General features: G+C 38.6%; 1 protein-coding gene across 1 annotated transcript in view; it reads right to left on the reverse strand.

Moving 5' to 3' along the window:
• The window catches only part of RNF11 (ring finger protein 11), a 39,528-nt gene extending 23,474 nt beyond the window's left edge, over positions 1-16,054 (reverse strand). Inside the window, exon 1 of the mRNA XM_039223867.1 lies at positions 15,504-16,054. Coding sequence (XP_039079798.1) covers positions 15,504-15,626 — 123 coding nt within the window. The 5' untranslated portion in view covers positions 15,627-16,054. The remainder of the gene's footprint in view (positions 1-15,503) is intronic.
• Positions 16,055-16,712: the final 658 nt, after the last annotated feature.

Consider the following 16,712-nt stretch of genomic DNA (forward strand, 5'->3'; position numbering starts at 1 on the left):
CTCTAAAGTCCTTAAGATATCCTTAAGATAATATAAACAACCAGGCATAAGCAGCTTAATGACTACTCCCAGGGTATAAACATGTACTACCCACTTCTCTAAAATGCTGTTTTACAACAGGCAAGTTAGATTCCCTAAGAGATCTTGTTTGAGATGCTCGACATACAAAATATTTTAATGTATTTCACAATTTTATCTTTTTGGTTCTACATCTTAGAATGTTTTCTGAATTGTAGGTCATAATCTACTGTGAGTTGTAAAATCAGTTTTAGAGGTCCAAGGGCTTTTTAGAAAATGAAATAGAATAATATACAGAATATATAGCAAGGATCAATATGTTTGAAACCCCATAGTCTTGTTAGCACTTTGAGATTATGATGCTGCCATTTTCCTTGTGATACGTTTTTCATCTAAGACTTAAGAATTTATACTTCAAGTTAATTTTCTCAGTAGATTTCAAGAATATCAGCCATTCTTAAATGGCCTCATTTTATAAATGAGGTCTGACAATTTACCTAACAGTGCTGCAACAAAACTTAACTGAATTCCTGTACCACACACCTATCAGAACTGTGGCTCAAACCCCAAAGGCTTTGTGGTTTCTGGCAGCAGTGATATGAACTCATGACCTGCAACTGGAGACTGCCTCTCAGGGATTCTTAAAGGTCTTTGTGGCACAGAAACCTCTGGCAATCTGGAAAGTTATAAACCATTTCTCAGATAGTGTTTTTGAATGAATACATAAGATAACCAAGGAAAACAGTTATCTCAAAACGCAGTTCTATCCATGACCTTATAGGGATCTGTGGACCAATGGGTAAGTATTCATCAACTTAAAGATTACACTGAGCTTTAGAATTTAGATGTTTTAAGAAGTCCTAGCTGATTAAAGCATGTTTTAAGGAATAAATTAAATGCACCAAGAAATAAAATTAGGGCGAGAAAATTCCAGATAATGAAAGACAGCTGGAGAGGGAAGGCATATCAATGAAACATTGATAAGCTTACCTCAGTATTTAAGGTTTCTTCTATTTTCCCATTTTTCTTCTCTATGTACATGTGGAATTCATGCTAAAATTGAGTTCATTTATTTAAATATGACCCAAGGAAACTTTAAAAAAAAAAATTTTTTTTTTTTTAAAAGGTGCTATGGGGGCACCTGGGTGACTCAGTTAAGTGTCCAACTCCTGATTTTGGCTCAAGTCATGATCTCATCGTTCCTGGGATTGAGCCCCACACTGGGCTCTGTACTGACATGATGTCTCCTTGGGATTCTCTCTCTCATTCTCTCTGTCCTTTCCCCATTCATGCAAGCAGTGTTTAAATAAAAATTTAAGAAATAAAAAGAAATAGGGGTGCCTGGGTGGCTCAGTCAGTTAAAGCGTCCGACTTTGGCTCAGGTCATGATCTCATGGTTCATGAATTTGAGCCCTGCATCGGGCTCTGTGCTGACAGCTCAAGCCTGAAGCCTGCTTTAGATTCTGTATCTCCCTCTCTCTCTCTGACCCTTCCCTGCTCACAATGTTTCTCTCTCCTTCAAAACTAAACATTAAAAAAAAAAAAATTTAATAAAAGAATAAAAAGGTACCATGTATCCAAATCTCAAAATACTTTATTCACAAAAATGCTGCATTAGTCATTGGTACTGCCTTTGGAATCTATTGGCAGCTCCTAGAAAATATTATGACAAGCTTAATTATCTGGTTTTCCAATATGCAGAATGAGAGGCACAGCAAGGGCAGATGCATTAACAGTAGATGCAGAAACATCTGAGAGAGGGAAAAGAAACTGAGGGAAAAAAATGATAAAAAGCAGGTACGAAAATTAAAGGTAGAATAGGTTTCATCAAATAAAACAAACAGTCCTACATAATTAATTCAAGACTCTGGTGGAAGTACCCTGGTATTACTTCCAGGGTATAATAAACTAATCTTTTTAATAATTTTGAATTAGTAAGATGAGATGGAAATCTGCTCAGAAGTCAGTATTTCACTGATTTATGGGGAAGAAGTAACAATGGAAAGGGAGGGTTGTGACATTTGAAAACAGACTGAGTTGAGAGTAAGACATTGTTACCAAAGGTACTATACTGGAACAAAGAATCTTGACAAAAATGTTAAAAAATGTGTCTGGTTTTCTACCCAAAACATATGTATCCAAAACAAATCCCTGTTTAAACTGGTAAATCTCACTTTAATTGCAATTGTACCTTCTACAACTGAATCCATTACATTCTCCTGTGTGATTTTACTACCTCATTTCTTTTTTAAGACTTTTTTTTTCCTGGACCTCCTTGCTCCTCTATTACCCTGAATCGACTACTTTTTAGTTCCTATGGCTTCAGGGCCCTCTTAGGTCTAAATTTACTTCTACTTCCCCATTTAAAAAAAAAAAAAAAAAAGTCACAATGAAAGAGAAGAAACCAGGATACAAATGACAAGAAGGTAACACTAAATAAAACACATCCACACTATATTGCAATTAGCATTAATTCATAGACAGGAGCTGGTGCCTTAATACCAACTAATGATGAATATGCCATTTCTTATACTGATTTGGTTGAGAAAGGTTAGACAGGAAGGGGAATCACTGATAGAAAAGACATGGAAACACCAAAACAAACTTTGCTACCTTCAATATTGTTATTACACTGAGCTAGCAGGGCTGTTTATCCTCAAACGACAAAACAGATGTTAAGCATAAGGGTATTTTTGTCAATTTAGCAGAACACTGTTGTGCTATATGAAACCTACCTTTATATGATTTATGAAATATTTTTAAGACCCACTCCATTTTAAAGGCATCTCATTACTACAGCTATCTCTGTAAAAGCCACTTCACTATAATATCCCATTCTCCTGACAGATTAACTCTACTGGAAATGGACTCCCATGTTCCCATGGCCTTTGAGCCAAATCTGGTTTATTACATCTATTTTCCTTTGCTATGCTGTATAATTAATTCTACCGTCTAAAATTCTGATCACATAGATGCCTGACTCTACTGCTAAAGCGGTTTCTTCACCTGTAAGGTGGAATAATATTCACTTTGATAGAATCATCATGAAAATTAAGAATTTCTAGTTTCTGGTCTGGCATGTAAGGTGCTTACAAACTACCATTCCATCCTAACAAAGGAAACTGAACAAACTGAGAAATCAACAACCCTTCTTGTATCTGTCAGACAAGTGAGGTCACAGGGAAAACTGCTGACCCAAAAATGCAGACAGACAAGCAGATACAGAAAACCAAAACTTACCAGAGCAGAAATCCCTAAGCAGAACCAGTGCTGGGGTAGGAAAACCTGAACTGTAACTGACAGACTGCTAGAGCTTCAGCGTGGCCAAGTCTGAGTTAGAAAATCCAGGGGTGCCCCCACCTCTTTATCTTAGAGTTCTACCAGGTCCACAGTAAATATCAGAGAAAAATCCCCTCATGCTTCTAATAGGGGATGGAAAAGATCTTTTGATATACACCAGAGCATTTTTTTCTTCTTTTTTTTTAATTTTTTTTTTTATAGCTTATTTATTTTTGAGACAGAGAGAGACAGAGCATGAGTGGGAGGGAGGAAGCAGAGAAAGAGGGAGACACAGAATCCGAAACAGGCTCAGAGCCTGACGCGGGCCTCGAACCCACGAACCGTGAGATCACTGACCTGAGCCGAAGTCGGATGTTTAACCGACTGAGCCACCCAGGCGCCCCAGCATTTTTTCTTCTTAACAAGGCCTGCACCCAGGAGAAACTTGCCAGAGCTAACCTGTACAAGTTTTATCATAACCTAACCTTATCTGAATGAATGGAAATACTCAAATCCAGCTGGTTCTAACCTACCACATGGAGGAAGGGAAATATCCAACCCCATCTTCCTCTTGCCATCCTGTCCCACCTAAGGGTAAGGGGGATGACACTGAGAAGCACTGTGAATTGCAAATTAAAAACAAAACATAACCACTATATACCTATTACAATGGGAAAATCCAAAACACAGACAGTATCAAATGTGGAGCAATAAGAAATCTCACTCACTGCTGGTGGGAATACAATGTGACAAAGCTACTATAACAATTTGGCAAACATACTCTTACCACATTCGATCCAGCAACTGTGTTCCATGGTATTTACCTAAAGGAGTTGAAAATGTATGTCCACCCAAAAATGTACAAGTGGATATCCACATCAGCTTTATTCATTCATAAGTGCTATTTGGAAGTAATCAAGATGTCATTTAGTAAGTAAAAGAATAAACTGTGGTACATCAAGAAAACAGAATACCATTCAGTGCTAAAATTAAGAAATGAGTTCTCAAGCCATGGATAGATATGGAGGAATTTTAATTGTATATTACTAAATGAAAGAAGACAATCTGGAAAAGCACCATTCTTTATGACAGGAAAAGGCATCCTAGAAAAGGCAAACTATGGTGAAATTAAAAAGGCTCAGTAGTTGCCAAGGGTTAGGAGGGAGGGATGAACAGGTGAAGCACAGAGGATTTTTAGGTCAGGGAAACTGTTATGAATGATGCTATACTGTGGATCTACGTTATTATACCTTTGTTCGAACTCAATGTACACAAAGAGTGAAGCTTAATATAAACCTTGGACTTTGAATGATAATGATGTCTCGATGTAAATTCACTTGAAAAAAAAAAAAAAAAAGCTCAAGTGGCCCTATCAAAATCCTAGCTGGCTTATTTACAGATCCTAAAATTCATATGGAATTAAAAGGGACTAAGAATAGCCAAAACAATGCTGAATAAGAATAAAGTTGGAAAATTCACACTTCTGACTTCAAACCGTAGTAAAGTTAGTGTAGTACTAGCATTAAGGATAGTTATAAAATAAACCCTTGTATTTATGGATGACTGATTTGGGCAGGAAAGCCAAGACAATGGGGGAAGAATACTCTTTTCAACAAATGGTGCTGGAACAGGAGAGTCACTTACAAAAGAATAAATATGGTCTTTCCATTCATAAAAATTAACTGAAAATGAATCTACACCTAAAACATGAGAACCAAAAATAAAACAAAAGAGTAAATCTTTTTGACTGGGGTTTGGCCAGGTTTCTTAGACATGACATCAAAAATTCAAATATCAAAAGAAAAAACTGAACTTCAAAAAATTAGTAACTGTTGTGCTTAAAATAACACCATTGAGAAAGTGGGGAAAAAAACCCACAAAACAGGAGAAAACTTTTTGCAGATCATATATCTTTTTTTTTTTTTTTAATTTTTTACAGTTTATTTATTTTTGAGACAGAGAGAGACAGAGCATGAGCGGGGGAGGGGCAGAGAGAGAGGAAGACACAGAATCCGAAACAGGCTCCAGGCTCTGAGCTGTCAGCACAGAGCCCGATGCAGGGCTCGAACCCAGAACCATGAGATTGCAGATCATATATCTTATCAGGGACTGGAATATATAAAGATCTCTTGCCAGCAACTCAATAATAAAGACAACCTAAGTAAAAATAGACAAAGGAAGGGTGCCTGGATGGCTCAGTTGGTGGAGCATTTGGCTGTTGATCTCAGCTAGGGTCATAGTCCTAGGGTCATGGGATCAAGCCCTGCTTCAGATTCTCTCTCCCCCAGCCCCATCTCCCCCATTTGAACTCTTTCCAAAAAAATATTGATTAAAAAATAATAGGCAAAGAATTTAAATAGATACTTCTCCAAAGAAGATATACAAATGACAAAAAGCACATAAAAAGATGCTCAACACTTTTGTTTTATTCTCAGGAGAGAGAGTGTGTGCAAGTGGAGACAAGAAACAGAGAGAGAGAGAATCTTAAGCACACTCCATGCCCAGTGCAAAGCCCAATACAAGGCTCATGATCTCACAATCGTGAGATCACATGAGCAGAAATCAAGACCTAGACACTCACCTGACTAAGCCCCCAGGTACCCCAAGATGCTCAATATTGGTAGCCTTCAGGGAAATGCAATCAAAACCACAATGAGATGCCACTTTATAGCCACTAAGATGGCTACAATAAAAGCAGACAATACACTTTGGCAACCATGTGCAAAAACTGGAACTCTTGTGCACTGCTGGTGGAAATATGAAATGGTAAAAGTACTCTGGAAATGGTTTGGTAGTTCCTCAAAAGGTTAACCATGGAATTATGACACAGCAATTCCACTAACAGGTGTATAATGAAGAGAAATGAAAACACCTTCACTTAAAACTTATACACAAATATTCATAGCAGTGTTCTAACAAGCAAAAAGTAGAAACCCAAACGTTCATTAATTGAACAATGGCTAAAAACAAAATGTGGTAGATTCATAGAATGGAAAATTTCATGATAAAAAGGAACGAAGTCCTAATACATGCTACAACATAGATGAATCCTGAAAACATTATGCTAAGTGAAAGAGGCCAGGCACAGAAGACCACATACTAGTATGAAATTCTCAATGGGGAAATGTAAGTTAAAACCACAATGAAAAGATTTGTACACACTTAACAAAATGTCTAAAATGAAACAGAATGATAATACCAGGTGCTAGTAAGGATGTAGAGCAAACAGAACTCTTATACATAGCTGATAGGAGTGTAAACTGATGAACCACTTTGGAAAACTATTTGTCAATTTATTTTGAAATGCATCAACAAATAAGATAGACTGGTGTTGGTTAAATGTCTTAACTCTTGATTTTGGCGCAGTTCATGATCTCACAGTTCATGAGTTAGAGCCCCGCATCAGGCTCTGCGCTGATAGTGCAGAGCTTGCTTGAGATTCTCTCCCCATCTCTCTCTGCCCCTCCCCTGCTCACAGTCTCTCTCTAAAAATAAATAAACTTAAAAAAAAAAAAAAAAAGAATAGTGGTTATCTTTGGCAAAGGGGTACTACTGACTGTTGGAGGAGGTATGACAGAGACTTTTGGGGTTAGAAACAGGCTATCTATCTTGATGGTGGTTATAACATATAAAAGTCACTGGACTATACAGTTAATATACTATTAGTTATGTGTTAAAGATATACTCTTTAGTGTACATAATCAATAAAAAAATTTTATTTACACACACAAATGTTATCATTTTAATGTAACAAGATGATACAACTTTCTCTAAATTCCTGTTTACCACCTACCAATTACTCTTTTGGCTCCAAGCTTTCCCACTCATATTTTAATCAGGGCAGCCCTTTTGCTTTTATTCCATTTCTTACACCAATGTTCAGGTAAGATTTCACTTGAAGTCTTCAAAAGCTAAAAGGCAAATTTGTGATTCACTGTTGTATCACAAATTGATACCCCAACTTCAAAAGTCTACATCAATTTAATACTTCAGTATATACTGCTTCATTAGAACTAATAAATGCTTCCTTTATATCCATTAACCTCATCCCCTTAACTAAAATAAAATGGTAGCTCCTTAGGGATAAAGGGCTCATTTTCCTTTCCCCTTGGGCATAACATAAATTTGCTGACTAATAAAAGAAACTGTTATGGAGTGTCCTGGTTTTATCTTTAAAGCCTTACTTATTCAGTTTATGATAAACTGCTTTTTTCCCCAACAAATATAAGAATTAAATTGTTGGGGTGCCTAGGTGGCTCAGTTGGTTAAGCACCAATTCTTTATTTCAGCTCAGGTCATGAGGTCATGGTTTGTTAGTTTGAGCCCAGCGCTTACAGTGTAGAGCCTCCCTCTCTCTGCATCCACCCCAGAAATTAAAAAAAAAAAAAAAAAATTAAATTGTTATACAAAATTACATGTAATTTAAAAAAATCTTCTTTAATATTTATTTTTGAGAGAGAGTGCCAGTGGGGAGGAGTAGAGAGAGAGGGAGACAGAATCTGAAGCAGGCTCCAGGCTCTGAGCTGTCAGCACAGAGCCTGACGAAGACCTCAAACTCAAACGATGAGATCATGATCTGGGCTGAGGTCAGGATGCTTAACCAACTGAGTCACCCAGGAGCCCCCATTACATGTAATTTTAACTAGCTAGGTCAGTTATACAAGTCTCACTCTTCTTAAAACCATTCAGTTTTATAAGAATTCAGAAAATTTTTAATAAATTTAGAAACAAATATATCTGGAGGATTGCTTTTCTTCATTCCCACAATTTCATATCCCTTAGTTACTTTACAATAAGTAACAAGATAATTACTCAACTGGCCTCTGGGAGCACACTCCAGGTTGGCTATTTAATTAAAAGATAGGTATATGTGTATTCATATTAAATTGAACTCAAAAGTATTCTTGATCAGTTAAAATAAGGAACTCTAAGACTTCAAAAAGCAACATATCATAAAGCCAAATTGAGTATCAGAATCAAAAGGTCAGGCAGATTATCCAACAGCAGAATATATTTAGTTCTCCCTTATCACTTTACTTTTCAATTGCATGTAGCAATCTCTTTTGCCATTAAAAACACACACTTAAGCTGTCTATTAGCAGCCAGCTTTTCCTTCTTCTCTTTCACTCATATTTCACTCTTAGTCTTTATTATCTCCACCAATTCATTTACAAAGATCTTGAATTTTGAGCATGTTAACTACCATAAATATTCATTATATTCAGTATTAAAAGTTGCTGGTAAGGAATCAACTTCTAAAAATTTGTTACAGCCTATTAAATAGCCTATTTGAATACAGGACAGAAAAAGATCATCCCTAACTCTTTGCTTGAAGGAAAGTTATACATAGAAGATAATTATATTCAGAAATGGCTCAAGGCAAGATCACAAATATAACATCTAATTCTAATTGTATTTACAATTATCTTCCTTTCATTCCCCTCCTCATTTATAGAAGTTAGCTTGGCTAAAACACAGTAATGACAGAAGTCAACAGAGAAAAAGTGACCCAAGTTGAAGGGAGAAGCTATACTAGTCATTCTGTGACAATTTTTCTATTTAGAAGCCAAACAAAATTAAGACTTTTAAAAAGAAGAATCTCAATCTACCTAATGTACTGTATTAAGATTTTAAGAGATCGAAATTTTATAATATGGAGGTTTCTTGAAAGTATTAATATTTTAAGGAAGTCAACTTCTCAGATCTTATGGACAAGTAACTCATTACCCCTATCTTCTCAAGTTACCTTATAATTAGCTCTAGAATTAAACTGTGACACATCCTACTCTTAAAGGTGGGTACAATCTTAATGGCAAAGAATCAGTCTTCATTAAAGGACAGGCAGGCAGAATGGGTTCCAGGCACAAATAAAACCCTTGCAACAATGGTAACAAATAAGCAATATCGTAAAAAAAAATAAAAAAAAAAAAGACAAGGCCAGTTGGACTACCAGAATACAAATCAATCTCAAATGAAAGTTCACACACTTTATAAATTAGAAGTGACAGAACAAAAATGAATACAAATAAAATAATGTGGTAGAGAAAAATAACAGAATCCTTAAAAGTACAAAGGCCAAAAAGCACAGGATTCTGGGAAAAATATATAGAAGCAAACAACCATAAAACTTCTCACTCATAGAAACATTCAGTAACTGATTTTCATTTATTCAAGTATTTGAGTGCCTGCTATGTGAAAAGCACAGCTCTAGGAATGCAAAGATGAATCAGAGTTGCAGTCTCACAGAAGAGGTATGACACTGTTATAAATAAAATCAAATAGGAAAGGTAAAGTGTCCTAATAATGGTAAAGTGCTAAAGGAGTTCAGAGTAAGATGTTGACCTTGAAAACTAGAATTTAGGGGCGCCTGGGTGGCTCAGTCGGTTAAGCGTCCAACTTCGGCTCAGGTCATGATCTCAGGGTTTGTGGGTTCGAGCCCCGCGTCGGGCTCTGTGCTGACAGCTAGCTCAGAGCCTGGAGCCTGCTTCAGATTCTGTGTCTCCCTCTCTCTCTGATCCTCCCCTGTTCACGCTGTCTCTCTCTCTCAGAAATAAATAGTTAAAAAAAAAAAAAAAACATTTTAAAAAATTAAAAAAAAGAAAACTAGAACTTATAATGGAAACAATTAAGGGAAGAGAATTCTGGGCAATGGGAACAGAAGAGCAACGCAAAGGTTGGAAAGTAGAAGGCATATATAGAATATAGCAAACTTTTCAGGCTGACTCAAATAGAAGTTGTGTACAAGACTACAAAAAGCTGGAAAAGTATGTTAGGAGCCAGATCATGACTTTGATTGCTAACACAGAGATCTTCAGTAGTAAGTCCTGAACAAGTCATTAAGGAATAAGATGCAAGGAATTTGATCTAGATAGATTTATCTAGCACTGAAGAATGAAATGAATGAGGACGAGAGGAGACATTAGGTACCATGAGAGGACTTCAATTATGGTGGTGACAGAATAAGAAGGAGAAGGCACAGTTCTAAGGTAAGCACTAGGTATCTACAACATGTAGAATGCCATTCCACTCCACAGATTAAATTTTTAAACTCTTTTATCATTCTCATTTTTAAAGAAACTAATTAGGAAAAACAATCATTGTTAAAGCACTGAGAGCTAATTAATTAACACATGATTTCCACATAAGTATTACAAACAAAAATATCACAAATAAAAATGGTCAGGGAAGGTTTTATCAAAGTAGTTAGAGCTGATCTGCACTTTAAGGAAAAGACAACTTTAAGAGGGGAGGGATAAAATATCACACAAAGGAAAATTTTTTTTAAGTTAAATAATAAGATGAAGATGTGTGAAATACAGACTGAAGTAATTTCTACCAGAAAGGTAGAGAAAATTAATGCATAAAAAAATCTTCAAATGCCTAAATTTAACTTCATATTGTTATCAGAAAAACAAGGTGTTGATTTTATTACAGCTTTGAATACTTAAAAATAAGTGCCGTATTTTATTATACTCTATATTTTGAAAGGAGATGGGTTACTTTTAATGAGTTCCAAACAAATCTAAGCCTTTTTTTTTTTAAAGCATCTTGAAGAAAGCTTTATTCAGTCACAATCTGAAATATCCAAAATGCTGGGGTGCCTGGGTGGCTCAGTCAACTGAGTGTCTGACTTCAGCTCTTGTCATAATCTTACAGTTTGCAGGTTGGAGCCCCACATCAGGCTCTAGGCTGACAGTTCAGAGCCTGGAACCTGCTTTGGACTCTGTGTCTCCCTCTCTCTGCCCCTCCCCTGCTCAGACTCTCTCTCTCTCAAAAATAAACATTAAAAAAAATGGAAAGATCCAAAATGTTGTTATTCATGAAAGAAGTTCCTTAAAACACAATATAATCTGATAACTTATTTTACATGTAAGTGACAGTCATCTGACTCAGATCCACCTGACTCCAAATCCAGAGCTACACTTGCACTCACTGCTGTATTAACAATAACTTATTTTCTTCTGATTTTAAAATCCAAAATGAATTAATCAAAAGTATGACAGGATGAAGTGACCAATAAATCTCAAACCACTGCAAAACTGAGATACCAATCTGTATTTATACAAATACATACACAGTATTCAAACAAAGTGGCTTTTGTTGTTGCTCAATGAATACTAAGCTCTTTTTACAAATGTTACTCCTGAATTATCATATGACAAATGGAAGGAGATCTTAAGCCTGGTCATATATACCTTTGAGCACTGGGCTACCAGCTGGTCTTTCCTCTTAGGAACCTTCATACCCCAGCCTTTCATGATTTATCTTCCCTCTCACAACCCATCTAAGACTGTCTTTGATGGGTAGATTTCCTTTGTATTCTTTTTAACCTTTCAGGAGAGAGTAGAGGGTGAGCTCAATTTCTTTATATTCAACCTTATAATTCAGGAAGAGCTCTAATTTCCTCCCTTCCATTTCTTTAAGGACAAGGATTCAAATACTTTCTCATAAAAAAACATTGTTATAGAATACAGTAAAAAGAAAACCTGAATAATTTATTATTTTAAACCAATTCCTATATTTAATATTACTGAAATTTGATTTTTAGGATTGATTCCTTGAAAATGATCCATAATAAAAGAAAGAAGGCACTAGGAATATGCATTAATTCTTATAAGACATTAAACTGCACTGGCCTCAAAATACATTAATTCATTTAAAACAAACCCATTCATTCAACCAATAATTGAGTGCCTAATGTATGCCAGCTACTGTTCAACAATTTAAAAAAAAAAAAACCCCTTTTCTTCAAGGAGCTTAGCCCTAGTGGAAGAAGACAGATAATAAGCAATAACCATAGTTAAGACAGTGTGTTAGAGAGTGATAAATACAATGGGGGAAAAAATAGAACAGGGTAAGGAAGAATTCCAGGGTGTTGGGGTAGGTTGTAATTTTAACTTAGGGCGTTAAGAGGGTTTATGAAGGTGTCATTTAAGTAAAGACTTGAAGGAAGTAGAGGAGTCAACCGCAGTAATAACTGGGGAAGATTACTCTAGGCATAAAAACAACCAAGGCATACATAGGTCCTAGGAACAAGTAGACCAGAGAAGGTAAAGAGACCAGGAGGAAGAATAGTAAGAGAGACATTAAGACATATGTGTGAGGATATATAGATTATGTAGGGTTTATGGGACATTAAGGAACCTGGCTTTTACTGTGGATGAAATGGTGATTCACAGAAGATTGAGCCAAGTGACAAGATCTGTTTTACCAGAATCACTGGCTGCTGGGTTAAGAACAGACTATACGGAAGACAAGGGTGAATGCAGGGAGACCAGTTAGGAGGATGCTAAACAAATCCAGGAAAGAAACAGATACTTCCTATGAACTTACCATAATGGTACAGTATTTACTTTTTAAACATAAATAAGTAAATAAAACAAATCTATCAGATACTGCTAATAGGAAATAAGTGGAACTTAGAAATTTAGTGTATAGAGTTCTTGGCATACATGTATCTCATGCACGATATACACAAAGGACGTCTCTTAAACTACCAACTACAGAAAAAGAAAAATACTAAGTGTGTTCCTTTATAATCAGCTTTTCCCATTATGAATTTTTAAAAAATACTATTACAGCTGACACTATTTTTTTTAACATTTATTTATTTATTTTGAGAGAGAGAGGTCGTGTACAAGGGGCAGAGAGAATCCCAAGGCGGCTCTGCATTTTCAGTGCAGAGTCCAAGGAAGAGCTTGATCACATAAAATGTGCAATGACCTGCTGAAATTAAGAGTCTGGACGCTTAACCAACGGAACCACCCAGGTGTCCCTGAGATTATTCTTTAAAGAAAAAAGCTAATAACTCCTGTAGCTCTGTTAATCATACACTATTTTGAAGAAAAAAGTTACTTCTGTCTACTGAATATATAAATCATTGCCTTTGGCCTAGTGTTTCTCGATCATCTAAATAAACCATTACTAAAAATCTTTTTTCCTTTGGGAGGAGACAAAATTTTTTCTACAAGTTTCTTTTTATGCTCCCATCTTTTAAAGAAATTATTTTCTTCCAATTGATACCAAATTGGCTTATCATATCTGCGTCATTCACTTCAGGAAAGGGCAACCACAGAAACAACCAGTCACAAATAACATGTTTCAAAAAATGTTCCCTCATGATACAAAAAAATCTCTCCTTATCATATAGTCCTCCTGGAAAAGGCAAATACAAATCCCATAAACTCCATAGAAGTTATCCTTAACACTGTATTATGATAAGGATACGCAAATAAGGGCAGTTAAGATATTCAATTTGTCTGGAAAGGGATTAAGGAGCATAGTAAGAGATTTTGAAATAAATCATACCTTAAAAAAATTTGCTCATGAGACTGAAATAAGCATACTGTCCTATAGTATTTGAGGGAAATGAGGAGTGAAATCTTCAAAGATTCAGAAAGATTAAAAGACTTCCCTGTGACACTGTTTGGAAGAAACAGGTGTATAAACTTATAACACACAGTACTGAATTCAAATTCATTTATTCAACATATAAGTGCTTCTTAAGTGCCAGTAATTTCACAAAGCATTGAGGACACAGTCCTTGTTCTCAAAGGCTTACAGTCTTCACTTATCTCACAAGTTACTGAGTATTATGAACCAGATGCTGGGGAAAAAACAGCGTGACAGGTGACACAGGGTCCCTACTTGCATGCATGCAGCTCACACTAGGGAAGGAAGGAAATGCCTTTAGGATGAAACATGCATGTACTAAACAAGGATATTAACACCCAAGTGTTGTATGTGCTGCTTATGGAAGAGAGAGTTGGGAGGGAGGGGCACAAACAAGGGAGTGATGGATTCAGAGGGAGGGAGGGAGGCGAACACAGAGACTGCAGACAGGAGAGCTGAGTCCTTAAAGAGGATTAGATGTTCACCTGGCCGACCTTGGGGGAAGGGATCCTAGCAAAGGGAGCAACTGGAGCAAAGGCAGAGAGATGTGAATAGGCTGGTGTATTCTATAGGCCTGGAATACAGACACGTGAGAGTTAAGTCATGGAGGCTTCTGTAGTCACAATTTTAAGACTAGACTTTACTCATATATATGAAAGGCCCCTGTCACAATTTTAAGACTGGACTTTACTGGTATGTATGAAAGGCCCCTGAGAGTTTTATTCAGAAAATCAGCATATGTGATCAGGTTTTTCTGGTGTGATGAGACACTGGTTTACACAGGAATGAGAAAAGAACACTAGATAATGATGTCACCACATGAAACAACAAAGGAGACTGCCCAGTTAGAAAACTAAACCCCCTTCAGGAAAAGAAATTAAGCCACTTAACTATATCCAAGCCCCTCTGGAAAAAAAGTTTTTAACCACTATCATCTAAAATTGAAAAGTAGAGGAAAGGTTTTACATATATATTATGGACTATAATATCTACATATCTATTGTGAGTTCAAGAGGTCTTAGCTTTTCATTAATTGTATAAACAGACGGGACTGCTGATTGCTGTACAAAAAAGCAACGAAACTGTTCAGGAGTAAGACTTTGACGCAAAGGGATTAACAGAAGGTATTTAAGTCAAGTTTAGGGGTTTCCAAAGTTCAAGATAATCAAGTTTTATTGAACCAGCGCGTTTACAAGGTGTGTCATAGGGGTGGAGCAAAAGGAGGAGGGATTAAAAATACATATATATGTAAACAAGTAACTCTTAATGTTGCTGGGACTAAAATCACTTGAAGATATTTTCAAAGAGAAACGAACACCACCAGACCCAATTAACGTAAACACACGGGAGGGAAGAGGGAGGTGAGGATGACCATACAAGACAATATAAATGGGTTAGGGGACAACCACCTACCCAGAACCCATAATCCAGCTGGCGCTGCGATGAGGAAATCATCCCCAAACCTCACAGCTCAGACTCCACGATTTAGGCATAAAAGGAGAATGGCATTCCCAAATTGCACAACCGAACCGCCAGTCACTGGTCAAGGAGATATGATCACATACTCGGATCCCAGAACTCAAGGACAGAGAGTACCATCCCCACACCATACCTGAGGGGAGGTGAAAGGTCCCCCCACTATTCTGGGAGTGGGAAGCAATCACCCTCAGATCCTAGCCTGAGAAGGTCGACGCCCCTCAGGCCATGCCTTGCCAAAGCCTGGGGCAGTGACAGTCCCGAAGCCCCCTCAGTCTCTGCCCGGAGCTGCCTCCACTCCTCGCACCCCCTCCTCCCCAACACACACCCTCCCCTACCTGATATGGCGGCGGCGGCTCCTGATCCGGCTCCGTTCCCTCGCCAAAACTAGCCCGGTCGGACTGAGACTCGTGAAGCAAAGAGATGTCATCCGACGTGGGGGATTTGAGGCAGTTCCCCATCTTCCGGCGCTAATATGTGTGATCTGGGGGAGGAATAAAGCAGTGGCGGGGTCGTTCGCACGCTCCGCGGTCAGCCTCGGTCAGCGAGGTGGGGTCGGACGGCAGGCCGGGGCTCAGGCGGCGGCGGCTCCCCCGCCCCCCGGCGCCGCCGAAGGGCCGCTCATGCCAGCCCCCGGGCGTGGGGGCTCAAGGCTGGGCCGCGGGCTCCGCTGGGGTCGCGGCGGTTGCCTCCTGCGAGGCGGCAATGGGGGGGGGGGGGCGGGGAGACGAAGCACTTCCCCACCCCGCCCCCCCGCGGGGCGGCGGCGGCCACGGAGCTGCTGGGCCTAATCCAGGTCAGGAGGGGGGGGCGCGGCCGTCGCGGCTGCCTCAGCTGCTGCCTCAGCTGCTGCTGCCCCTGCCGACGCCGGAGCCGCGGCCGCGGGCCTCATCCTACTCCGCCTCAAAGCGGCGACGGCGGCCAGAACGAGGCCAGCTGCGGTCCTGCGTCATGCCGCCGTGCGTGCTCTGGTCCCGCCCCCGGCGCCAGGAGTCATGGGCGGCTCCCGCTGCGCGGCCGCGCCCCCCTCCCCGCCTCCCTCAGCTGTTCCCTTGGGCTGCGTCAGTTTCTGCTTCTCTGGCAGTTGGCACTGTACCTGACTCAGAAACCCGTGTCCAGTCTCCCGAGCCTCTCCGCATCCACTTCTCCCTCACTGCTTGTCTCAGCTCTTACCTGTGCACTGTTCTGACACTCTTCTCACCCCCTTCTGCCCGGTGATCTATTTATAAACCCTTATCTGAGTGTGTCACTCCCGTGGTTAAAATGTTAAATGGCTTTTCCCCTTTATCCCTTCAGAATAAAGTCCAAGCTCACTAGTGAACCAGTCCACTATTTTCACAGTTGGATAATCTTTTTAAAAGATAAATCTGATCATGTCATTCACTTAAACCCTTCAATGGCTTCGCAAAACTCTTTTGAGTGCTATGACTATGCTTAAATGGTTTACAAATCTGACTACTTCGCCAATCTCATTAGCAGTATTGTCCGCTCAAATATTCTAAACTCCAGGCTGTCTAAATAAAAATTTATAAGACTGTTCCCACTGG

This window comes from Hyaena hyaena, unplaced genomic scaffold (assembly GCF_003009895.1).
Source record: "Hyaena hyaena isolate Hyena2069 unplaced genomic scaffold, ASM300989v1 scaffold_1469, whole genome shotgun sequence".
NCBI lineage: Eukaryota > Metazoa > Chordata > Mammalia > Carnivora > Hyaenidae > Hyaena > Hyaena hyaena.